The 25,322-nt window shown below is 39.7% G+C and overlaps 1 protein-coding gene across 1 annotated transcript; it reads right to left on the reverse strand.

Moving 5' to 3' along the window:
- Nucleotides 1-11,733: 11,733 nt before the first annotated feature.
- Nucleotides 11,734-12,483, reverse strand: LOC133791907 (uncharacterized). Its single transcript, XM_062229814.1, has 2 exons — nucleotides 12,436-12,483; nucleotides 11,734-12,354 (listed from the first exon to the last, which is right to left on the reverse strand). The coding sequence occupies exons 1-2, from the start codon at nucleotides 12,481-12,483 to the stop codon at nucleotides 11,734-11,736; spliced, it is 669 nt and encodes a 222-aa protein (XP_062085798.1).
- Nucleotides 12,484-25,322: the final 12,839 nt, after the last annotated feature.

A 25,322-nucleotide genomic window follows, 5' to 3' on the forward strand; every position in this document is an offset into this window, starting at 1 on the left:
TTCCATTCTAATAAGAAACGGGCACACATGCATTCTTAATACACCTAAACATGCCAATATAGTCATATTATAATATAACCCATATAATTCATATAATCATGCATATCATCACATAATAATACAACCTCTTCGCCCCCTAATGAAGGCACTAAGCCGTATTAGGGAAATTGGGACGTTATAAATATCCCTTCCTTACAAGAATTTTGTCCTCAAAATTTTACATGAACAACTTGGGATACTGATCTCGCATGTTGGACTCTAATTCCCAGGTCGCCTCCTCAACCTTGTTGTTCCTCCATAATACCTTAACCAAAGGTATGGTTTTGTTCCTCAGGACCTTGTCCTTCCTGTCTACTATTTGGACTGATTGTTCTTCATAAGAAAGATCTGCCTGCAACTCCAGATCTTCGTAACTCAATACATGAGTCACATCTGACACATACTTCTAAAGTGTCAAAATATGAAACAAATTGTGTACGGTCGACAGTGCTGGAGGTAAGGTCAATCAATAGGCCACTTGACCGATCCTCTCAAGGTTCTCAAACGGTCCTACAAATCTAGGGCTCAACTTGCCCTTATTTCCAAATCCCTTCACCCATTTCCATGGTGAAACTCTAAGGAAGACATAGTCTCCCACTTGGAACTCCACGTTCCTACACTTCGAGTCAGCATAACTTTTCTGTCTACTCTGCGAAGCGAGCATCCGAGCTCTAATATTCTCAATAGCCTCATTGGTCCTGTGAAACAGTGTCCGGACCTAAGTATTTCCTTTCTCCTGTCTCATCCCAGTGAATGGGCGATCTACATTTCCTACCATAAAACATCTCATAAGGAGCCACTCCAATGGTCGACTGGTAGCTGTTATTGTAGGAAAACTTTATCAAAGGCAAATACTTACTCCAGGACCCTTCAAAGTCCAGCACACATGCTCCCAGCATGTCCTCTAATATTTGTATCGTCCTCTCAGATTGTCCATCTTTCTGAGGATGATAAGCGGTACTAAACTTCAGCTGTGTGCCCATAGCCTTTTCCAGAATTCCCTAGAACTTGGAAGTAAATGTGGGTCCCGATCTAACACGATCAACCTCAGAGCCCCATGAAGGCGCATTATCTCTCTTACATATAGATTTGCCTACTGATCAACTGTATAAGTCATCCTCACTGGTAAGAAGTGAGCTGATTTGGTGTATCGATCCACGATAATCCACACCAAATCATCTTGACCCACGGTCCTGGGTAACCCAACCACGAAATCCATTGAAATATCCTCCCATATCCACTATGGGATATCCAGAGGCTGTAATAGCCGTGCTGGTCTCCGATGCTCAGCCTTGACCTGCTGACATGTCAAGCACTTAACTATATATTCTGTCACATCTATTTTCATCCTAGACCACCAATATAGCGATCTCAAATCCTGATACATCTTTGTGGTGTCTGGATGCAAAGAGTAAAGGTGTAATGCCCCAAAATCCCTAATGAGGTTTAATGGTCGGATTAGTAGGCTGGGAGGGCCATAATTGATTTATTATGCCATTAAATGATTATACGCATGTTTATATGAATTATATTATTATATGATGATAAATGCATGCATGTGGGTCCACTTTTCATTATAAGGGCATTTTGGTAATTTGGCCTGTTGAGGGCATAATTGTATATTTTCATGCATGGTGGTGATTATTGATGAGGCCACATTATTATGTCGATTTGTTTGAGCTATTCGGCATGAGATGATCTTTGAATTCTAGTTAGCGGTTTGATCATAATGGGGTTAATTTCGGGGCTCGGGGTGAGTCTCGGGGTAATTTGATGATTAGTGCATTATCGAGAATTGAAGGGTAATGGGAAATGATTTATTAGCATTTGAGAATATTGGGAATAACAGGAATTGGAGGACGTTGATTATAATTAACAAGATAGTCGGGAAAGGACAATTTTACCCTTGTTAGCCTTAAGAGGGAATTTAATGACCTAGGAGCATTATGGTCATTTGACCAAAGGATATATGTGAATTAAGAAAGCTTAAGAAAAATAGAGCACGTTACTTCTTGTAACGCCCTAAACTCCAGGGATCATTACGGTGTGCATTTTGAATAGTGCTAAACTCGCTAATAGAATCATTTGGCCATAAGCGTGTAACTAAGTATGATTAGCAGTTTAGGGTTAAATTTTTTGCTTAAGATATAAAGTTTCACTAAAACGTTTACTGTATACTTTTTACCCAAAAAAGGCTCATGATGACATGACAGGATTTCCCTACACGTGTCGGGCACATGACGACTTTAAGTGAATGAATCCTGTTCGACCATCGACAGGAAAGTCATTGATTTATCAAGCATCACACTTAGGTGCGACCAGTCTGGTCGCATACTTTCATTTACTTCCTTTTGGATGTGCAATCTTGTAATATTTGCATTAATTGTAATTTCTTTTATTAACTAGATACGTGAATCTTAATGATAATTAAGGCCCATCGGGCCATGTACTCTTCTTGAGCCTATAAATAAGAATCAAAAGGCTCAAGGAAATGACTTTTGAACTTTTGATCTCTGTACTTTGAGAGAAAAATATAGTGTGATTTTTCACCAAAGTTGTAATCTTCCCAAGGCTTGTGAAACTCGTGAACCCTAGTTCATTGATCACAGTGTTGGGATTCAATATCAATAAGAACACTAAGTGGACGTAGGTCATTACCATCCAATTGGGGCTGAACCACTATAAATATTTTGTGTCATTTGTTTTCCATTGGGAGTTCTTCTTGTTTTCATCTCATTTTATTTCGTTTATCTGACTCCGTGTCGTTGACCAATTTGAGGGTCAACATTTTGGTGCTTTCATTGAGAGATGAATTCAAGACTTCAAGAAAATAAAATGGCTAAAACATCCAAGAAGACGGGGCAGACTTCAGGCGCTGCATTCACCCAGCCTCCTCCACCGAATGTAGCTGAAGACAAACCACAGTTGGACTTTGAAGATGAGGAAATGGACTCTGAAACCTTGAGGACAACACTGAGTATGTTGCAAGAGGAGTTGGCCAATCTAAGGGCCAATCAAGAGAATGTGGCTGAGGCGTTGGCATTGTAGCAGAGGGAAATTGAGCGCCAACGCCAATAGTTGAATGAGTGGCAGATGAACATGGACCACCGGCAGAGGGATGCCACTGCCGCCCTAGAAGTAGCCATTCAGTTGGCCCAGGGGAAAGCTGCACCGACTTTTTAACCGGACCAGCCACCAAGTGCACCACCACAACGGGCCCCAAACCCAAGTCCTCCGCTTCAGCCGGAGAGCCCTCAAAGGCCGGAGCAACCACCTGCTGCTCAACAGGATATCCCAATTCAGGATCCTGAGTAGCAGCCACCTTCTTGTGTTGGTCGAGATAATCCCTAGCGTCAAAGGAAGAATAGGGCCGGGCAGCCTCCCTGTAGCCCTAGACGCCCAATGGCTGAATAGCGAAATCCACCGAGCAGGGGGCAATGTCCTTCTGCTAACAGAAGGCACAGCGAGTCAGGCTCTGCGGTCAAGGGATCCCCACGGCATAATAATGCCCAGGGACCCACCGATCAACGCAGGCCTCCCCCTGACACTTGAGAGGTGCTAGCTAGAGGGGGAAATAGTGCGACCAGCCGGTCGCGCCATAGTCGGTCGCAGTTCAGGGATGACCATGACTATAATGAAGCTGATTCTGGCAGAGGGAATGTGGGTCGAGGGCAGGAAGAAAGAGGTGGAAAGAGGAATCCCCCACCAAGAGAGAATAGGCCAGCGAGCCAAAACGCTGGGGGGCAGCCTAACGTCTTTGATCGGTTAGGCGCTAGCGAGCAAAGGCGCAGAGATGATGACTTAAGGGACGTACTCAACAACAGGCGTGAAAGGAATGATGAGTACGCTCCTCCAGCACCAGTCGCCCCAACAATCCTGGACGCAGTGTATGCTCAGATCGATGCACTAAACGAGGTTGTCCAGCAGCTGGTGGGAAGCCGGACATCCTACATCAAGTATGATCGGAGAAGGGACACTCTATTCATACAGAGAATAACTGTGGCAAAAACCCCCAGCAAATTCAAGATGCTAGTACTACCCAATTTCGATGGATATGGGGACCTAGTATCTTATGTGAATAAGTTCGAGATACAAATGGACATCCAGAATGTGTCAGATGATGCTCACTGTAGAATCTTTCCGGCCATCCTATCTGACATTGCTTAGGAGTGGCTTTTTAAATTCCCTCCTGCTAGCATAGTATCATGGGAAATGTTCATAAAGGAATTCTACGAGCAATTCTATGCTAGTTGTGTTCACTCGACTGAAGCCAACCAACTGGTTGAAATACGTCAGAAGGAGGGAGAATCCTTAAAGGAGTATGTCCATCATTTCATGCGAGCATCGGCTGGGGCTAAAACAGTTGGCGATGAAGGGAAAATGATGGCTCTTACTGTTGGAGTAAGGCGCCATTCTCCCCTCTGGAACAGCTTAAGAAAGAATGGGGTGAAGAGTACCCAGGAGTTCCTTGATCGAGTGGACCGGTACATTAAGCTCGAGGATACGATTGCCAATGAAGGGAAATTGCTTGCGAAAAACAAGGGACCAAAGGAAGATCCCGCTAAAGCCGCCAATGGGTCGAATAAGCCCAATGGAAACGACAAAGGCAACGGGAACGGTAAAAATGGTGGAAAGAGGGCAAGCAATGAGTCGTCAATGTCCGAAAATAAGCGCCCTAAAGGCAATAGGTACGGGCCAAGGTTCACCAACAATACGACCCTTGTTGAGAGCAGAGCAGAGGTTTACCAGGCAACCAGCTCCAATGTCCCTTACAAGCGACCATCGCCTATAAGGAAGGATATCTCCAAGAGAGATACAACAAAGTTTTGTCGTTTTCACAATGACTATGGTCATGACATTAATGAGTGTAACCAGCTGAAAGATGAGATTGAGTACCTTATCAAATAAGGACACCTGAGGAGATACGTACGAGCCGCGGGAGGTTCTCAGCGAGAGGCTCAAGGAGGCAATCAGCAGGCACCTGTACGCCAACGCTCGCCACCTTTACAGCCAGCTCCTGTGCAGGTACGTTGCTAACCATCTGTGGCGGCCCACACCTTTTAGGAGATAGTGGGAAGGCGAGGGAGCGATACGTTCAGACCTTACGCCACGACTAGGACATCGAGATGCTGAATGTGGAGGAGCGAGCGCCCAAAAAAGCTCGAACAGAGGAAGAGTTAATAACTTTCTCTGAGCTTGACGCTCATGATAACTCTACAAAATAGAGTTATTTTACCACATTTTATGTGCTAATTGTTGCTTAGTTCTTGAGTTTTTAATTAACTTATTAAAGTTTTTATGTAATTTTTAATTTATTAGTCTTATTGTAGTTTTCTAGATTTTTATATGTTTTTATTTATATTTTATTATAATATGTTGTGGTTTAATTATTTGAAATTTGTGTTGTTAGATTATAAGTAAAAAAAATGTGATGTTATTGAACTTAATTGTCAAAATAAATTAAATTTTAATTAGTATTTTTGTGAACTTAATATGAGATATTTTATAATTGAAAATATTTGATGCTAATTGAATATTTACTTATTTTGTAGGATGTACTTTGCAATTTTTATGCTTGAAAAAGAAGAGAAAAGGAAATAAAAATGGCATTTTTGTAGAAAAAAGTAAAGAAATTTTGGCATTTGAGCAAGGGCCCAAGCATCCCCTTCAAGCTCCACTCGGCCCAAGCCTTCCAAGCCCAACTTGCCACCTCCAATCACAGCCCAACAAGCTGCCTTTCCTTCCCACGACTCAACATTTAAATTCCCAGCTCCTTCACGCCAAGCATAAACGTACAGCTCCAACCATGCACCAACAAGGCCAGCTGTCCTGCTACCTTCAATCCGCCTGCCTCATCATTGAAGCCCCCAGCCAATCACGCAAGCTCACCATTCGGCCATCATTTGCCAAAGTCGAAGCCAGCTCCAACACCACAAAGCAGCCCACCGTGGGCCTATCCTTCGGCCCAGCAGTGTTCCAGCCGAGTCTCACTGCCCAGCCGCCTGGTGTGCCGTACACCATCCCCTTGAGCCCATCAACTTGCTCATGTGTCCCCTATGACAAAAATGCCAACTTTTTACCCTTTTGTCTACACATTTTCACCACAACATCATCATTACACCCTATAATTTACCTCTACATACCATATTTATTTTATTTAATTAATCTAATCAATTTAATTAATTTAAATTGATTATTTTAATAATCTCACTTTGGCTATAAATATGGAATTTCAAGACCATTTTAGGGTGCTTAATTTTTGGTTACTATATTCTTTTCTCCCATTTTCTCTCTACCATCCTCTCTTCCATTTTGGGTTTTTCAAGAGCATTTTGCAAGTATGTATGTCATTTATTTTGTAATTTCTATTCTAGTTATGTGCTTCTAATATTTTTCATAAGATTATTAAGATCATGATGAAGCAACTTGTAACTAGATAATATTTATGTTGTATGTTGATTTCCCTTGTAATGCAACAAAGTTTATGGATTTTTCTTCTTCATATATTTCTTTCATCTTAAATATCTTGTATTTTAGATTGTTAGAACATATTTACACTTTGTTCTTCATTAGTGCATAAACATAATATTCTTTGTGTAAGATGTGTCATTAAATTGTACACATCCATGCTAAGAACAAAAATATTATGTTTTGCCTTATAAATAATGTTCATTGATTTATTTGTTATTTCATTAGGTTGAGTTACACTAAATGCTGTGAAATTATAATTTTGAAAAGTGAAGAAAAATCCTATATTTTTATAAGTAATTTGTGCTTAAAATTATAAATCTTTTTGGAAAATGATAGTTTGAATTATTTTAACTATCACTAAATCTTGGGAATCAATATACTAATAAATATTATTAAACTTACACTTTGTGGATTCTAGTATCTTAATAATCTTTTCTTTTAACACTTATTTTCAAATTATTATTGGTTTATTTTTATTCTCTTAAATAGCTTTATTTTTCAATCTTTTATTTTATGTTCATAATATTAAAACTCATCAATCTTTGGAGCTAGGTTAGAATTTATTACTTTTGATTTAAAATAGTTTTCTTTTTTATTTTAGACAACTCCTTTGGGTTCGATCTCATGCTTACACGAACACTATATTCCATATACGATTCGTGCGCTTGCGAGTATAAATTTTTAAAACATACCCGTTTTGGGTCCATCAGCTCAGCATGTCCAATTCCTTCATTCGGATCCTCTGGTCGTGGACATCCAGATAGCCAACATGATGGTTAAGAGGGTGTTAGTTGACACATGGAGCTCAGTAAACATCTTGTACAAGTCTTCACTAGAGAGAATGAAGTTATCCATGAAGGACCTGGAGCCATGCAACCAAACCATTTATGGTTTTTCTGGCGAAGGGATCACGACAACACGGTCAATTAGGCTTCCGGTTACAGCAGGAACTGCGCCTACGAACATGACATTATTCACTACTTTTATAGTAGTTGATTGTCCTTCCGCGTACAATGCTGTAATTAGAAGGCCTATTTTGGTCGATTTGCGAGCTGTAACCTCAATTTGGCACCTTGCCATGAAATTCCCAACTGACGCAGGGGTAGGATGCATGTTGGGAAACCAACGAGAAGCGAAGGAATGCTATAATTCCTCGATTTCTAAGGCAAAGAGAGGTGGATCGAGGGAAGACGCCAGAAAAGAGTTGCAGTTGGCCGATGAAAAACAAGCCCAATCAGGTGAGTGTGTCACCAAATAGGGTGTTGTCCAAAGGAGGATAGGGATTTGGATCCTCGCTTTGGGGATTTTGATGAAGAAGTAGGACCAATCAAGTACCTTGAAGAGGTCCAACTCGATGAGGTAGATCCGACCAGGGTTGTGAAAGTCGGTAAAAACTTAGAGACAACGATAAAACAAAAGTTGGTGAATTTTTGAAGAAGAACCAGGAAGTCTTTGCCTAGTCGCATAAAGACATGGTTGGAATTGACCTAGCAGTTATCAGCCATGTCCTGTACATAGATAAAAGCTTTCCACCAATGCAACAGAAAAGAAGGCTGCTCGACAAAGATAGATTGAAAGCTTTAAAGGAAGAAGTTGAGAAGCTAAAGGAGAACAGATTCATCAGGGTAGCATTTTATCCATCGTGGGTCTCTAATCCCATACTAGTACGCAAGTCGAATGGAAAATGGAGAATTTGCATGGATTTCATAGACCTTAATAAAGTATGCCCAAAAGATTGTTTCCCGCTGCCAAGGATCGATCAACTGGTCAATGCCACTTCAGGGCATGAGATCCTATCATTTATGGATGCATACTCTGGGTACAATCAGATCAGTATGCACTCACCTGATGAGGATCACACTAGCTTTCAGACCGATACAGGGCTTTACTATTACAAAGTAATGCCCTTCGGTTTGAAGAACGCTGGTGCGAATTACCAGTGATTAGTCAATCACATGTTCAAAGAGTTGATTGGTACAAACATGGAAGTATATGTTGATGACATGATGGTTAAGTCGAAGAAGGTAGAAGAACACATATAGGACCTGCAAGAGTGCTTCAACATCTTGAACAAGTATTAGATGAAGCTGAATCCCCTTAAGTGTTCCTTCGGAGTTAGATCAGGGAAATTTTTGGGATTTATAGTGAACTCACGAGGTATTGAAGCTAATCCCAAAAAGATCAAGGCCCTGATCGATATGAAATCGCCAATAAAGATAAAGGATGTTCAAAGTTTAACCGGGAGAATTGATGCTCTAAGTAGATTTATCTCCAAATCGACGGACAAGTGTGTCCCATTTTTTATTCTACTTAGAGGCAATAAGAAATTCGAGTGGACGGAGGAGTGCGAATAGGCTTTCCAGGCTTTGAAGTCTCATATGTCGTAGCCACCGATTCTATCTAAGCCGGTTGAAAAAGAAACTTTGTTCATCTATTTGGCGATCACAGAATATGCTGCTAGTGCTGTCTTGGTAAGGGAGGAGGAAAATGTGCAAAAAGCCGTATATTATGTAAGCAAAAGGTTAATAGGAGCAGAGCTACGGTATCTGCCCATTGAAAAATTAGCCTACTACTTGATCTTAGCCTCCAGAAAGCTGTGGCCATACTTTCAAGCTCACCCCATCACAGCACTAACCGACCAACGCCTACGGCAAGTTCTACAGAAGGCAAAAGCCGCTGGTCGATTATTGAAATGGGCAGTCGAACTTGGGCAGTTTGAAATTTCTTACTCACCACGAGCCGCAGTAAAAGGACAAGCTCTAACCGACTTTGTCGCAGAGCTCACTGGGCTTCCAGACATTGAACAGACAGAAGAGCCTGAGCCTCAAAGCCAAACTCCTCTTGGAAGTTGTTCACAGATGACTCTTCTAACAAACACCACGCTGGAGCCAGAGTAATTCTAGTAATGCCTGAAGGACATCGATTCCACTGTGCAATCAGATTCGACTTCACAGCGTCCAACAACGAAGTCGAGTATGAAGCGCTGCTCGCAGGTTTACGATTAGCCAGGGACATGAATATAAAGTCACTTGAAATCTATAGTGACTCCCAGTTGGTGGTTAATCAAATTACTGGAGAGTATCAAGCCAGGGGTGTAAATATGGTTGCTTACTTGAACAAAGCAAAGGATTTATTGGCACAGATTGAAAGATATATACTCTAGCAAGTACATCATGATCAGAACTCAAATGCTAATGCTCTAGCCAAATTAGCAAGTGCAAATGATGCTGACACCCTGAATATAGTGCTTGTTGAATGGCTTTCCACACCAAGCATCAAAGGAGAAGAAACCTCTCTGGTAATTTAGGCAGCAGATACATGGATGACACTTTTCATTGAGTACTTGGTGCGTGGAGTGCTGCCGATAGATAGAAACAAAGCAAGGACCCTTCAGAGGCAGGCTGCTTAGTTTATCCTGGTCGAAAAAATTCTATACCGAAGGGGGTACTCAATGCCACTTCTAAGGTGTGTATCAAAAGAAAAGGCCAGGGAGTTAATGCGAGAGGTCCATGAATGTTTATGTGGAGATCACGCCGGGGGGCATGGTTTATCAAAAAAGATCCTAAGGCAAGGATACTTCTGGCCAACAATGAATGAAGACTCTATGGATTTTTTTTGGAAATGTGACAAGTGTCAAAGATCTCCAAGATACCACGAGCAGCCCCTAACGAACTAAAGCAGATGCAAAGTCCGTGGCCATTTTCAGTATGGGGAATAGACTTAATCGGGTCTTTGCCCACAGGAAAAGGCGGCATCAAATATGTCATGGTGGCTGTTGATTACTTCACGAAGTGGGCCGAAGCTCAACCACTTGCAACCATAACGACCAAAAAAGTGCTGGACTTTGTGGTTAAAAACATAGTGTGTCACTATGGATTGCCAAGAAAAATTGTCTCAGATAACGACACGCAGTTTGATAGTGATCTATTCACGGATTTTTGCGAAAGGCACGGGATTATCAAAAGTTTTTATTTAGTAGCTCATCCACAGGCAAATGAACAAGTTGAGGCTGTCAATAAGACACTAAAGGATACTCTGAAGAAAAGGCTTGAAGAAGCAAAGGGGGCATGGCCAGAGCAGTTGTCGGAAGTCCTCTGGTCATATAGAACGTTGCATCAGACAGCAACAGGTCATACTCAATTTTCCTTGGCTTATGGATATGAGACCATGTTGCTTGTTGAATTAGATCCGCCATCGCATCGAAGGATGGCATACAATCAAGGCGCTAATAGCCAGTTATTAATGGAATCTTTGGATTTGGTCGATGAAAGGCGTGAGCAAGCCTAATTCTAAGTAGCAGCTTACCAGCAAAAGGTCACCCGATATTTCAACTCTAAGGTACGTGAAAGAAAATTTAATGTGGGAGTTCTCGTACTTAGAAGAGTTTTCCTTAACACCCGCGATCAAGCTGTTGGAGTACTCGAACCTAACTGGGAAGGACCATACCAAATCGAAGAAGTCCTCCATCCAGGTACTTATAAACTTGCTCGCTTAAATGGAAATCTCATTCCTCACTATTGGAATGGAGAACACCTGTGCAAGTACTATCAATTAACAATTCTTCTTAAAGAATTGGCTTGTATCAATTTTACTTTTTACAAGTTTATGAACAAGGGTTAGTCAATCATGTGACTGATCGCTTATAAGTGTAACATTTGATCACTCGTACATACACGATTGTCCATTTATTACGAGAAATAAAAGGGACTGTGCGAAGCCAGTCAATCTTGCCAACTATTGTATTTATTACAAGTATTTGCTCATTATGTGTGTTGTTTTGCTATATTATCATTTTTAAATCTCTATTACGAGCAGGTCTTGGTCAAGGCAAGTGACTAAGGACCTAAAGCTCCTCAATCACTTGGGGGGCATATAAGGTATCTAGTAAGCAAAGCATGTCGATAGTTATATGTAAACACACGAGCGAAATAAGTGAAAGCATACTACAGTACTTAGAGTATTTTTCAAAGTTTTGTTTAAATTTTGTTAAATCAAAACAAAGTGCTATGCTAAGTTTGGTCATGCGAACATATGTTATAATAAAATGCAAATATTATAATATCAAAAGAGAAATCCTTTACACCGCGAGCAGTTACTGCTCAGATGTAATTGTATGTTAAAAGGAAAAGCTGCCCGTGCAACAATAAAAATATAAATTGTCTCGACACTACGAACCGAGGTCCATGTGTCCCAAATTACAAAGTTAAATAAAAACAGCAAATATTATGAAGCAGGAGGGTCTTGAGGAGTTTGCTGGTCGAATGAGGCCCCAATTTCCTCTTCCACGCCATCAATGCCCGTAGCCAAGGAGATTTCGGGGGAGGCTGGGATTTTCGCTCTCTCCTCTTCTTCAAGCCAAGCAAGGCACCTGTTTATTTCAGATTGCCTCATGCGTTCAGAGAGATAGCTGAAGTCTGCCTCACGGTTATGCTTCCAGAACGCGTAGAAGTAGTTGAAGGTGGCACCCTTATACCTCTCCAAATTGCTAGCATTGATCTCCTCGAGCTCTTTGATGCACTCCTCCAACCCCTCAGTCTCCTTTATGCTGATGACCAAATCATCTTGAAGCTTAGAGGCTTCCTTGAAATTAATCAAAGAAGCCTTCTTGAACTTCTCTTTAGCTTCAATGGCTTGGGTCAAGGCAGCTTGGTGCTGTTTCAGCTCTTCGGCCAGCTTGTCCTTCTGTTCGAGCAGTCCAGTGTTTGTCTTCTCGGCTGCTTCGAGCTGCTTGATATGTTTGGCCTTGGTTGTCTTGAGCTCCTCAGCATGTCTAGCCTCGAACGGTTTGAATTGAGCGATCAAGGCTCCCGAGCAGCGCCAGCTGGCGGTCATAGTTAACATTCCCTACAATCAGAGAAAAAGATAAACTGACGGCGGAAAATGACAAGATAAATAAATAAAGCTCAGAAATAGATAGCAACTTACACTGGCTATTTCATTCAACGCACGGTTAATTATCTGGTTGACCTCCATGGACTCGGTACCAATGATGGCCTCTTGACTGCATCGATGCCTTGATAGTTTAGTCATCCTCTCCTTGGCCGAGCTGAGCACGATGCTCATCAATGCGTCTCCAGTTTGATCAGGAGGTGTCTGGTCGGCAGGTCCTGGAGGAGGGGTCTGATCGACGAGGGCTGGGGGAGACGTCTAGTCGAGGGCGGCCAGAGGAGGTGTGGCTTCCTGAGAAGGAACTAGCACTGGAGGATCCCTGGTCTGAGCTTTTTTCATCGGAGGGTTCTTGTTGCTTTTACCTCGGTGTGGCATACTCCCTTTTTTCTTGCTCGAAGGAGTATCGGGTACAAGTTCACTGTAAAGCTCGAACAGATCTTCAGTTGACATGGCTGCAAAATAGAAGTGAACAGTCAGATAATGTGGATGGAGGTATCTACTAAATCAAGAAAATAAGATCAAGGAAATTATAAGTACGATGCCCGAGCTACAACTATTGGTCGCTGCACTATTTATTGTACTACTGCTACACTCACTCACTGCCTCGAAGAAGTCTGAATTTATACTAGGCGTGTATTTAAAGTTGCTGTCCCCATCAAATAAATGACAGGGAATGGGCAAATTGTCTAAGAGTGAGAATTCAGTACCGTTCTCATTTGAAGATTCAATAATGAGTTCGGGGCCCTCAGAAACCTTCTGTTTGCCCTTTCCTAAAGGAGAAGAAGTAGCAGCTGCTCGAGGGGTGTTGGAGGGTTCCCTGATAGTCACTCCTGTTGTCCTCCCTCTTGGAGGTTGTGACACATCGTGGTGCTGTTCGGGAACTTCTCCACCGGTAGCACTCCCCGCAGTTGTTTTCCTCACATCCTGGTGAGGGGCCAGAAGGCCAACTAGCCTTAGATTATTCTTCGTGACCAGCTCTTTGATGCTTTTTTCTATCGATCATGCTTGCTAGGGAAGCTGCTCGTATCTCTATTTTTGGAGTGGGAGCTGGGCGGCACCACGGACCTGAAGAATACCAAAGTTTTAAAGAACGTACGGAAAAGCTAAAGGAAATTAAACGACAGGTGAATAAAATAATTTACCTCCTTCAGTGAAGGCCAGATTGTTGGCGACCAAGTCTGGTGTTAAAAAGTACTCCTGGAAGTACTTCCCCACATTGGACTTATGGGTGATATCACTCAGGAAAGTGCGAGCAGATTCTTGGTGGTAAAAGTGGAAGAACCCCGTGTTGTTGTGATTGGGTTGGACTTGAGATCAAATAAGTAATTGACCTCGTTTGGCGTAGGAACGGGCCACTTCTTATGGCTGTACATGATATAGAGAGCAGAGAGCACTCTTTATCCATTTGGGGTGATTTGGAAGGGGGCGACCTCGAAGTAGTTGGCCACCCCCTGGAAAAATGGATGAAGAGGCAAGGGTGCCCCTGCCTCGATGTGATATCTCGACCAGGCGTTGAAGGCACTCCCAGGCAGGTTTGCCCGCTGGTCGATGGTAGGCTTGATTAGGGTTATCCCAGGAATTCCATACTTCTTGAGATAATTCCCTACCATCCTAGCTGTGATGTTGCTAGGAGGTACCACGTACCATTCGAATTCTGGTCGAAGGACGTCCCGAGGTTGGGCCTTTGTTTAAATTTCTGGCTGAGGAGTGTTTTCAGCTTGTGGGCTGGTCAAAGGATTTTCAGCCCAACGAGCGGGCTGTTTGGTAGGAGGAGTGGCTGTTTTCTTTCTTGAGCAATGGATTTTACTCGACCCATGTTTGTTGGGCTGGTTGAAGGTTTATTAGAAGGGTTGTGAGAAAAAGGAATTTCCGAGATTAGCAACGATGGCTATTCCTAATCTTCGAGCAAGTCGTCGTCGATTGGCCTCTCACCTCCCCATGGGTCGTGCTTGAAAATCTGCTCACAGAGAAGGGGATATGAGAATCTACGACCAATAGACCAAATAAGTGGAAAATTTGGAATAACGTTGCTCGTGTATAAAAGTTAAGCTTTTATACGACCAACAACATTCTAACAAAAACACTAAATTCTATGCGAACAGTTTGGAAAATGGATTAAAAAGCAGAAGTGAAAAGACTCTGAAAGGGCGGGAAAAACCCAGTTTTTTCTACATGCCTAAAAATCGAATTTTTACTTTGATTTCACGCCCTAAATCAATAATCCTAACTCCAAAGCTGATTCCTAAGCCTCATAACGTGTTTTTTTCCTTATCCTATCGTGCTAGTATCTACGTGCCCATTTACCCAAAATTGGTTTTTCAAGAATATTCAGGAATTCTAAGTTCGAAATAACTATAAATTAAATATTGCATGGCATCTCAACGATGGGGGAATTCGAGAAACTTACTTGGATAAAATTTGGTGCAAACTTCTGAAGCGATGAACGGCTGAGCGGAAACTCTGTGGATTGTTGGGTTTGTTTTGGGTCTTCTGGGTTTTTGAGGGCGCTTTTCTTTAGTGTTCTTGAGAAAGAGATAGAAAGTACAAGGTAAATATGGAGGGTTATATATATTGATCGAAGTACGGTTACAGAGGTAATCATGAGAGGTGATTTTTTGAGGCATGGGTAAGCGTAATAGCCGTCAGACTACTTTTTTGGAAACTGCAGTGATATGATTGGTTCCTTTTTCAAGAAGGCATGGATGGCTCTGACAGATTTGATAAGGCATACGAAAGGTCGGTTGCCTAAGTTTAATTTATGCTGGTCACAGTAAAATAAACTTGGGGGGCAAATGTTTACCCAAAAATGGCTCCTGATGACGTGGTCGGATTGGCCTACACATGGCGGGCATGTGACGAGTTTAAGTGAATGAATCCTGTTCGACCATCGACCTGAAAGTCATTGATTTATCAAGCATCATGCTTAGGTGCGACCAGTTTGGTCGCATACTTTCATTTACTTCCTTTTGGATGTGCAATCTTGTAATATTCACATTAATTGTAATTTCTTTTATTACCTAGATACGTGAATCTCAATGATAATTAAGGCCCATCGGGCCATGTACTCTTCTTGAACCTATAAATAAGAATCAAAGGGCTCAAGGAAAGGACTTTTGAACTTTTGATCTTTGTACTCTGAGAGAAAAATATAGTGTGATTATTCATCAAAGTTGTAATCTTCCCAAGGCTTGTGAAAATCATGAACCCTAGTTCATTGATCACAGTGTTGAGATTCAATATCAATAAGAACACTAAGTGGACGTAGGTCATTACCATCCAATTGGACCTGAACCACTATAAATCGTTTGTGTCATTTATTTTCCATTGGGAGTTCTTCTTATTTTCATCTCATTTTATATCGTTTATCTGACTCCGTGTCGTTGACCAATTTGAGGGTCAACATATACATTAGGATCCCAAAAATATAATTTAAAGGTTAATTACAATAAAATATTTACAATTAGCTGGCCTAAGCGGCAAAATAGGGTTTAACCTTAGTTCCTCTTTCAACCTTCGGTCATGGCGGTCGAGCAGCCGCATATGTACACATCGTCACCTAAGCTCTCCAACTCAAGGATGGTCCAGCTTTCTTTTGCCTTTACCTGCACCACATAACACCCGTGAGCCGAAGCCTAACAAGAAAACTTAGTATGCTCATGAACAGTAATAACATGTTACTAAATCATAATGTGCATGCCTAGCAATAATAGCCCTATTCATGCATGCAAATAAGTCTAAACAATGATGGGGGATCCTGCCCTCCTGCATGGATGAATATCAAGTCAATCCTAATCAGATGAGTGATTTAAAACTTTGAGAATCTGATAACCATGTTGGGGCTTGTAGCCCTAATCTGATGAGTGATTAACACTTTGAGGTTCTGATAACCATGCTGGGGCTTGTAGCCCTAATCAGATGAGTGAGTCACTAATTAAATCAGATGAGTGACTGATGAGTAAGTCACTAACTTAAACCAGATGAGTGATTAACACTTGAGATTCTGATAATCATACTGGGGCGTGTAGCCCTAATTAAATGAGTGATTAACACTTGAGATTATGATAATCATACTGGAGCGTATAGCCCTAATCAGATGAGTGAGTCACTATGGGGGCTCAGCAACCATAGCCATGTGACGATGCAGTCACCTGGGCCTTCTGGCCCTGGCTCTAAATGACTAGCCATAGGCTAGACAAGCACTTTTAGTTTTCATCAAACTTGAGGTCGGTCCGACATTAATGCTCATGATGAGTCATTCAATGCTGATGTCGATTAGATCTAATCTTTTCGGCTTGCGTTAAACATGCTAAGACCGTTCTTGACTCTTAAGCCAATACCATACAACCAATGCTCAGTATACTGCAGAACTTGACTAATGAGTCACAACTTCAAAGTTAATACTGACACCATTGCCGATTCTGACTAATGAGTCAGTGCCACGCACAAGTAAGCAGTGCAACCAGGCATATATCATATGTCAAATATCCAAATGTAGGGCATTCAGCATGCTTACTTAATAGTTGCTAGCATAATTATGATCATGCAAAAATGCAGAGACTCAAGCTCTGACCAAACTCATATTCAATATGCATGTCATGCCCTAATCACATGTTCCTCATGCATCACAGACTGGGTGCAGTTTTCTTACCTCTGGTTCAAGCGAGAAATAACAATTGAATGACCCTTGAGAATGATCGATCCTTTAATCCCTTAGCAGTTACCTAGTCATAACTAATTATAACTTCCATTAATGAAAATCAACAATAAAAGGGTCATGACCTAAACCTCACTCCCGGGACCTCGAATTGTACCCAAACAGTGAGTAGATTCGATCCCGAGCCTCAAGAATTGAAACCCTATGCCAAAAACCCTCAAAAGTGCCTAAAACAGGAATATGGAAAAGCAGAGTAGCACTGTAGCGCTACCCCCCTAGCGCCCCAGCGCCCTTGGCAGAGTGAAACACCCCCTGGCCAGCGTTGTAGCGCCCATGGATGGGCGCTGTAGCGCTACAACTAGGGTTTTCAACCCTAGTTTTTCCCTCCTTCGATTCCTCCATTTCCAACCTAAAAAAGCAGCTTTCAAACTCAATCCAAACCCCCAAATGAACCCAAATACCATATACACAAGCCCTAGGCATCATAACCCAAGTAACCCTAGTAAAAAACTCCCATCAATTCCCATTATCCAACTAAAAAATCCAGCTGAAACTCAATAAGAAAAACAGAGCAAGAACAAGAGTTTAATGGTTAAAAACTCACCTCAATCTCAAAATCACACCCTCTTCAATGGTAGAACATAACCCAAAACCCTCAAGGCTTGGCTCCCTAGCTTGGTTCCTCAAAAGAACTTCAAAAATCCAAGGAGAAATGAAGGGAAGAAGATGATCGGGAGAAGGTGAAGAAATGATGCTCTATTTTCCTAATTCTACAGCCTTCTAATGGCTAAATATAACCTTAGGGTGAAAAGACCATATTGCCCCTAAGCCTAATTAAAACCCTAAACACCCACCAAGGGCAAAATTGTCATTTCTTGCCTATCTCGTTAATCATAATTAACACCCTCCAATTCCCATTACTTCCAATATTATAAAATGCTAATAAATCATATCCCATTACCCTTTAATTCCCGGTAATGTTCTGATCACCAAATTACCCCGAGACTCACCCCGAGCCCCGAAATTAACCCCATTATGACCAGACCGATAACTTGCATTCAAAGATCGTCTCATGCCGAATGGCTTGAAAAAATCCACATATAATGTGGTATTATTCATAATTCACCAACATGCATGAAAATACACAATTATGCCATCAACTGGTCAAATTACCAAAATGCCCTTATAATTAAAAAATGGACCCATACGCATGCATTTATCATCATATTATAATATAATTCACCTAAACATGCATATAATCATTTAATAACATAATAAATCAATTATGGCCCTCCCGACCTCCTAATCAAGGTCCTAAACCTTATTAGGGATTTTGGGGCATTACACTTCTTCTTCTCATGATCATCATTTCTCCTTCTTCTTCCTTTGAATTTTTGAAGTTCCAATTGAGGATTCAAGCTAGGGAAGTGAGCCTTGAGGGTCTAGGATTGTGTTCTACCATTGAAGAGGGTTCCATCTTGAGCTTGAGGTAAGATTCTAGCCATGGAAACTTTGGTTTTTACTCTGTTTTTCATTGATTTTCAGTTGGGATTCTTGGATTTGATAGTTGAGAATTCAAGGAAGTTTTTGGCAAAGTTTGATTGGGTTTTGATGCCTAGGACTTGTAGAATGGGTATTTGGGTTCATTTGTGAGTTTGGTTGAGGTTTGGAATCATTTTTTGAAGATTGGAAAGTGGAGAAGTCGAAGGGGAAAAATCAAGGTTGAATCACCCTAGTTTTAACGCTACAACGCCCAGGGGATGGCGCTACAACGCTGTTTAGAGCAAGTCAGCCCTGCTTGTAGCGCCTAGGCGCCAGGGGGGGCAGCGCTGTAGCACTACCCTATTTTTCTAGGGTCCTATTTTGGGTACTTTTAAGGGTTTTTGGCTCGGGGTTTCAATTCCTAAGGCTCGGGATCGAATCTACTAACCATTTGAGTACGATTCAAGGTCCCGAGAGTGAGGTTTAGGTCAATAACCTTTTATTGTTGATTTCATTGATGGAGTTCCCTATTTGGTTATGACTAGGTGACCACTAAGGGATCAAAGGATTGATCGTTCTCAAGGGTCATTCTTTTATTATTTCTCGCTCGAACCAGAGGTAAGAAAACTGCACCCAGTATGTGACATGCATGGTTGTTAATGAAGCATGTTGAGTGCTTTATATGTGGACATTGATTGCATATTAAATTCTTAGCAATCTTGCTTATCTGTGAATGGTACTGACTTATTAGTTAGAATCGAAAATGGTGTTAGTATTGACTGTGAAGCTGTGACTCATTAGTCAAGTTCTGCTGTAGTACTGAGCAGTGGTCGTATGGTATTGGCTTATGAGTCAAGAATGGTATTAGTGTGTTTAACGCAAGTCGAAAAGATTAGATCTATTTGACATAAGAATTATCATCATAAGTATGAAATGCTTGACCGACCTTAAGTTCGATGAAAACAAAAGCGCTTGTCTAGTCTAAAGGATAGTTACTTAGAGCCAAAGCCAGAAGGCTAAGGTGACCGACATGTCACATGGCTTAGGGAGTGGATCCCCAGAGATGGACTTATTAGCCATCTATTTAAGGAGCAGAATCCTAGAGATGGACTTATTAGCCATCTATACAGGGAACATATCCTTAAAGGTTGACTTATTATTCACTTGCCCAAGGTTGTGACTCCATAGTCACTCATCTGATTAGGGTGCAGAGCCCTAGAGACAGACTTATTAGTAATCTATTCAGAGTATGACTTAATAGTCACTTATCTGATAGGGCTACATGCCCCAGCTTGATTACTAGAATCTCGATATTATCTGATTAGGGCTACAAGACCAGCATGATTATCATAATAATCATTTGATATTGTATACATGCAGTAATGAGTTTTCTTGCCGAGCCTTGGCTCACGGGGTGCTATGTGGTGTAGGTAAAGGAAAAGAAAAGCTCACCCAGCCTTGAGTGGAGAGCTTAGGTGGCGATGTGTACATATGTGGCCGCTTGACCACCACGGCCAATGAGTTTCTCAAGGGAACTAGGGGTTAACCCTATTTTTGCCGCTTAGGTCGGTGGGTTGTAATTTTTACACTGCAATGACTGTTTTGGAATGTAAATAGCTTGTAAAGCTTTTTTATGGGCTCATGTATAGTTTTATATTTTAAATAAAATATATCCTTTCCTTTTGATCAAGATTTTTTACCTTAACCTATTAATAACACCTAGATGCACGTTTATAACCAAATGACTCGTTTAGCGAGTTAAGCACTGTTTAAAGTTCACAGTAACAGTTTTGGAGTAACCAGGGCGTTACAAAAGTGGTGGTATGAGATTCATCTAGAATCTCCCGTCTGATAACAATATCCATTGGAACACATATCTGACCCTTGTATCTCAGCAAGCCCATATTTGACATTGTATAGTCCTTAGCCACTCCAGCTAGGACATCCCCTCTGATCCTCATCACCTGTGGATCACTTAAATGACTTTCCTTTATCCTCTCTAATAGAGTAGACAATAGTGTGATGTCAGCTAACTTTCCCACCACTAACTCTATTCCAGCTCTGGTCATATCCTCTGCCAACTCCTTGGATATCTGTCTCACACTATATAATTGTCCCAGACCTTTCCGGATTAAGGCATCTGCCACCACGTTGGCTTTTCCCGAGTGATATAGGATTTCACAGTCATAATCCTTCTCCAATTCCAGCCAACACCTTTGTCTCATGTTCAAATCCTTCTGTGTGAAAAAGTATTTCAAGCTCTTGTGGTCAGTGTATATCTCACACTTCTCCCCATAAAGGTAATGCCTCCATACCTTTAACGCAAAGACAACTGCTACTAACTCTAGATCATGAGTAGGGTACCTCTGCTCATATTCCTTCAACTGACCTGATGCATATGTTGGGAATTGTACCCTTAAAGCAATTGTAGTTGACAATGGTTTTAATGAAATAAATGAATGAATTGAATTATTGTATATATGTAGCTTATGTACTATATTATTGTTAATAATATTAAGTAAATATAAAAAAATTCCCAAATTCATCTATGTGGTCTCAATCTCATATTGGTATGAGATGATCGAGATTGAGATAATGAACTTAAATAGTTCACAGTAAAATAAAGTTATAGAATCTTTAGATTAATTACTGCTAGTACGGTCCACTAGTATTATGAATACATGTGACCTAGATTCGGGTTACTAGTGTAGTAGGACACTTTAGTGGAGGTACTTTGCATGCTGAGAGTGTGTAGAACTGGACCAGATGTGATTTAATAGTAATTATTTGAATACTGTTTCATAGTATTATAAAACACATCAACTGATGATCATATACAAACTGATCTTAATCTTGAAGTTACTATGAACTCCTATATATGTCATTTGATCCCTTGATTCATGCGTTACGGTTTGTCAGAATGATCAGGCTAAGAACTATTGTTTTGAGAACTCAATGATGTATATGGCTGGGGACACAGCTTAACAGATATGAAATTTATACCTTCTTATAGATTGAATGATGATTCCCTATTGGGTTGACTTTTAGAACTGAAAAGGTTATTGATGTCAAATTCATAATCAGATTGTGAATTAACCTTCACTAGTAAAGTCAATGGCACACTAGGAATCAAGATATAATTAAAAAGGTAAAATGATAATTTTGTTCCCACTTAATTATGAATAATCAATAGAGGATTAATTTATATGTAATGATTATATCAATGGACACTTTATAGTTACAATAAAGTACTCAGTTAATATATGTCTTTAATTCTCAAGAGTGCAGTATCATATTTATAGTGGAGTAATCATGAGATTAATAAATATGATTATTAAATCAAAAAGTTTTGGTTAATAATCTTTTATTTATTAGAGCTTGGAATTATTGGTCCATAGGTCCCCGGGGCGGCTCTATCAACACTATTCAAGGAAAAGTTGATACAAGGGTCAAACTGTAAATGAGCTATTTGAGAGAATATTTATTCTTCGGGATAAATATGTAATTATGTGATAATTGAAGCTGCACAATTTATTATTGCATTAGTGCAATTTTCGAAATTGTGTAGAAATAAAAGAAATTGATTTTAATGAATTATTTTATTTAAATGAGAAATGATAAATATGGATAGTCAAAATTGGTTTTGATTATTATATTTATTTAATTAATAGTAAGATGATAATGGAAATCCAAATTTTGAATTTTGAATTTTGAAATTTAAGTTGTTATCTTTTCCTTAAAAAGATGATACCTTATTTGAATTTCTAATTATTAATTAATTAAAATAAAAATGCATGAAAAAATCAAATCCCATTTTTCATGGAAGTGCTACTCGCATAGGGCTTCTTGGACTGCCCTATGTGTGCACTACTACTGATGATTTGTTTTTTTTTATTTTATTTAATTAATTAATAAAACATTTTGAAAAGGGTTTTAAAATGGAATGTAAGACTTTGTCTTTAATCATTTATTTTATTATTATTAAAGATGATCAATTTTATTATTATTATTATTATGATAATAATGTTTAATATTCTATATGATAGAAAATAGGAGAAGAACTTTTAACATAAAAGAAAAATTGATCATCTTTTCACACAAAAAGAAAAACCTTTCTCTCTAGCCTATAATCAAGAGTCTCATGTGTTGAGAATACTTTTGATTCACAAATATTGATTCTTGTTCTCTATGTGCCCACCCACATCTTGAGGTGTAGAGAACGTCTTGGGAGATCTAGGTGTGAGTACTATAGCAAGGGTAGGAAGATCGAAATATATACGAAGAGATTCAAGGATTCTTGATAGGCTGCAAGTGGTAAATCATTTCGTACTATTTTTAGATATACATATTATACTGATTAACATATTGCATATTAAAGGATCCTTATATAAAGTTGTTTATATGATTTTTGTTGTTGTATACAATACTACCATTACCGCAATTTCCGCTGCACTTTAGGAACTGTTCCTAACAATTGGCACAAGAGTCATCTTTAATCCATGCATATGTTAATTACAGTGTGGGTATCATATGCATTTTTTATATTATGTGTAATATATGAATGGGTGGATGTTTATGTATGAATTGTTTATGTTCTTAAGGGTTGATTTTCATGGTGTTTTTGGGTTAGGAAAAGTTCTTGAATTTTCTAGATATACAAAAATTGTAAGCCATTTTAGGGCATAGGAATTTTGTAATTTATTTTTTAAATTCTGGATAAAATTTTGTTGTGGCCTGAGCCCCGAGCTCAAACCGCAAGGCCTGAGCCTGTGCCCATGCACCCCACACTGCCTGCGCACCGACGCCCATGCCGAACTCACTGCACTGTGCCCCTGTGTTGAGCCTCCCGCGCGCCCCATGCCATGCCGCACCCTTGCCAGCCACCCATGGCCTGCCAGCCGCCGCCCACCATTGACACACCCATTAGGGTTTGTGTCTTAGGGTTTGTGTCATGCAAACCCTAATGGATGCGTAATTATCCATTTGGGCCATTTTCAGCCCAATATAATTAAAAGTGTTTTAATTATAATTTTTGAATTAATTGTGGTGAGTTCAAATTCCAATTGGTCCTTAATAACTTGTTGGGTATTAAAACCCAAAGTTTGATTATTTTAGTGTTGTTTAAAATAATTAAAATGTTATTTAATTCATAATGGATAATTAAAATGGTAATAGCCCACATACTAAAAGAGAAGGTCCAAGATCAAAGGAGTTGTTCTTCATTAGACCTTAGTTTGTTTAATTATTTTTGTGTATTTTTTTGCAAGTGTTGTAATTTTCTAGAAATACCCAAAGCACCCAACCCGTATTTATTTATTTATTTACTTGAACATGATTAAATTGTTTAATACTTTATCATGCATTATAACATGCCATACATATTACCCATACAGTACATATTAAGCATGCATTTTTTTAGAAACATGCTTATGATTGATTATATGTTTTTATTTGATAACTCATATAATTAATTTAGTCTTAAATAGTTAAGATGGTAAAAAGAATTTAAAGTTGTTTATTTTCTTATTTAATAAAATTGTTTTATTAAATTATATGGTATTCTATTTAAAAAGGCAAAATAAAATCTAGGGCACGATTATTTATTTTGCATAATTGGATTTGTATTTATTAGAATATCATTTGGTAAAAATAATTTAATTAGTTTTACAACCAAATTGAAAAATATTAATTTTGAGAAAAACACAATTGTTTAAAATAGTGACTGGGAGAGGGAATTATGACAATAAGTTCCGTGGTCTTCATTATTGGTTGAACACCGAGATGTATAGGAAGGGCCTCGTGTCACCTCCATTTGAGGCCTCCCTAAGGAAAGGCTTCTGAATATGTTTATTTTATCTCAAGGTTGACTTCTCATAAGAGAATAAGATCAGTGATGTATTTCAAGTTTGACTGACCCTATGTCACACTCTTGAGTTAAGTCATTAATTAAAAAAAATGGGTTACACTCTGAAGATGTATCTAGGTTTTCGAGCATGACTAGTGCATCTTGACCAAACTAACGGTAATTCATAAGTCAAAAGAGAAAAATGAGTTTTTAAGTTTTCACTTATGAAGTTTAGATCTTGTCTCAAGATTAATTTGTTATTAGTCTGACCTACCCCAAGGCTAGTCCATTAATTTTTAAATTAATCTATCGTGGACTGATAATTATTTTTTTGTGTGTTATTCTATGTGTTGCATTCATGCATCACGTTTACTATTCCAAATATATACTGATATTTATTATATGCATTAATTCATTATATTTTATTAAATTTTCAGCAATATGTCCAACCCAAACCCTGTAACTGCTTTACTTGTTAATGAGAAATTGACTGGTGATAACTACATGAAATAGAAATCAAACATGAACATTGTTTTGATATGTGAAAACCACATGGTTGTCTTAAATGAGGAATGTCCTGAGGCTCATGCTCTCACTACTGCCAAAACTGCTAGAGAAAAGTATGACAATTGGATCTTATCTAACAATAAGGCTAAGTGTTATATGCTTGCTAGTATGAGCGATGTGCTCAGAAAGAAGTTTGAAACTGTTGAAACAACCTATGAGATTTGAGAATCTCTACAAGGCATGTTTGGCCAGCAATCTGATAAGTGCAGACATGATGCTACTAGAAGCTTCATGAATATGAAGATGAAGAAAAATATTTATGTTAGAGAACATGTCCTAGACATGATCAACATATTGCACGATGTAGAAATCCATGGTGCGACCATTGATGAGAGAACACAAGTAAGTGTGATACTTGAATCTCTCACACCAGCT

Source organism: Humulus lupulus, chromosome 7, assembly GCF_963169125.1.
Source record: "Humulus lupulus chromosome 7, drHumLupu1.1, whole genome shotgun sequence".
In the NCBI taxonomy this organism is placed as follows: domain Eukaryota; kingdom Viridiplantae; phylum Streptophyta; class Magnoliopsida; order Rosales; family Cannabaceae; genus Humulus; species Humulus lupulus.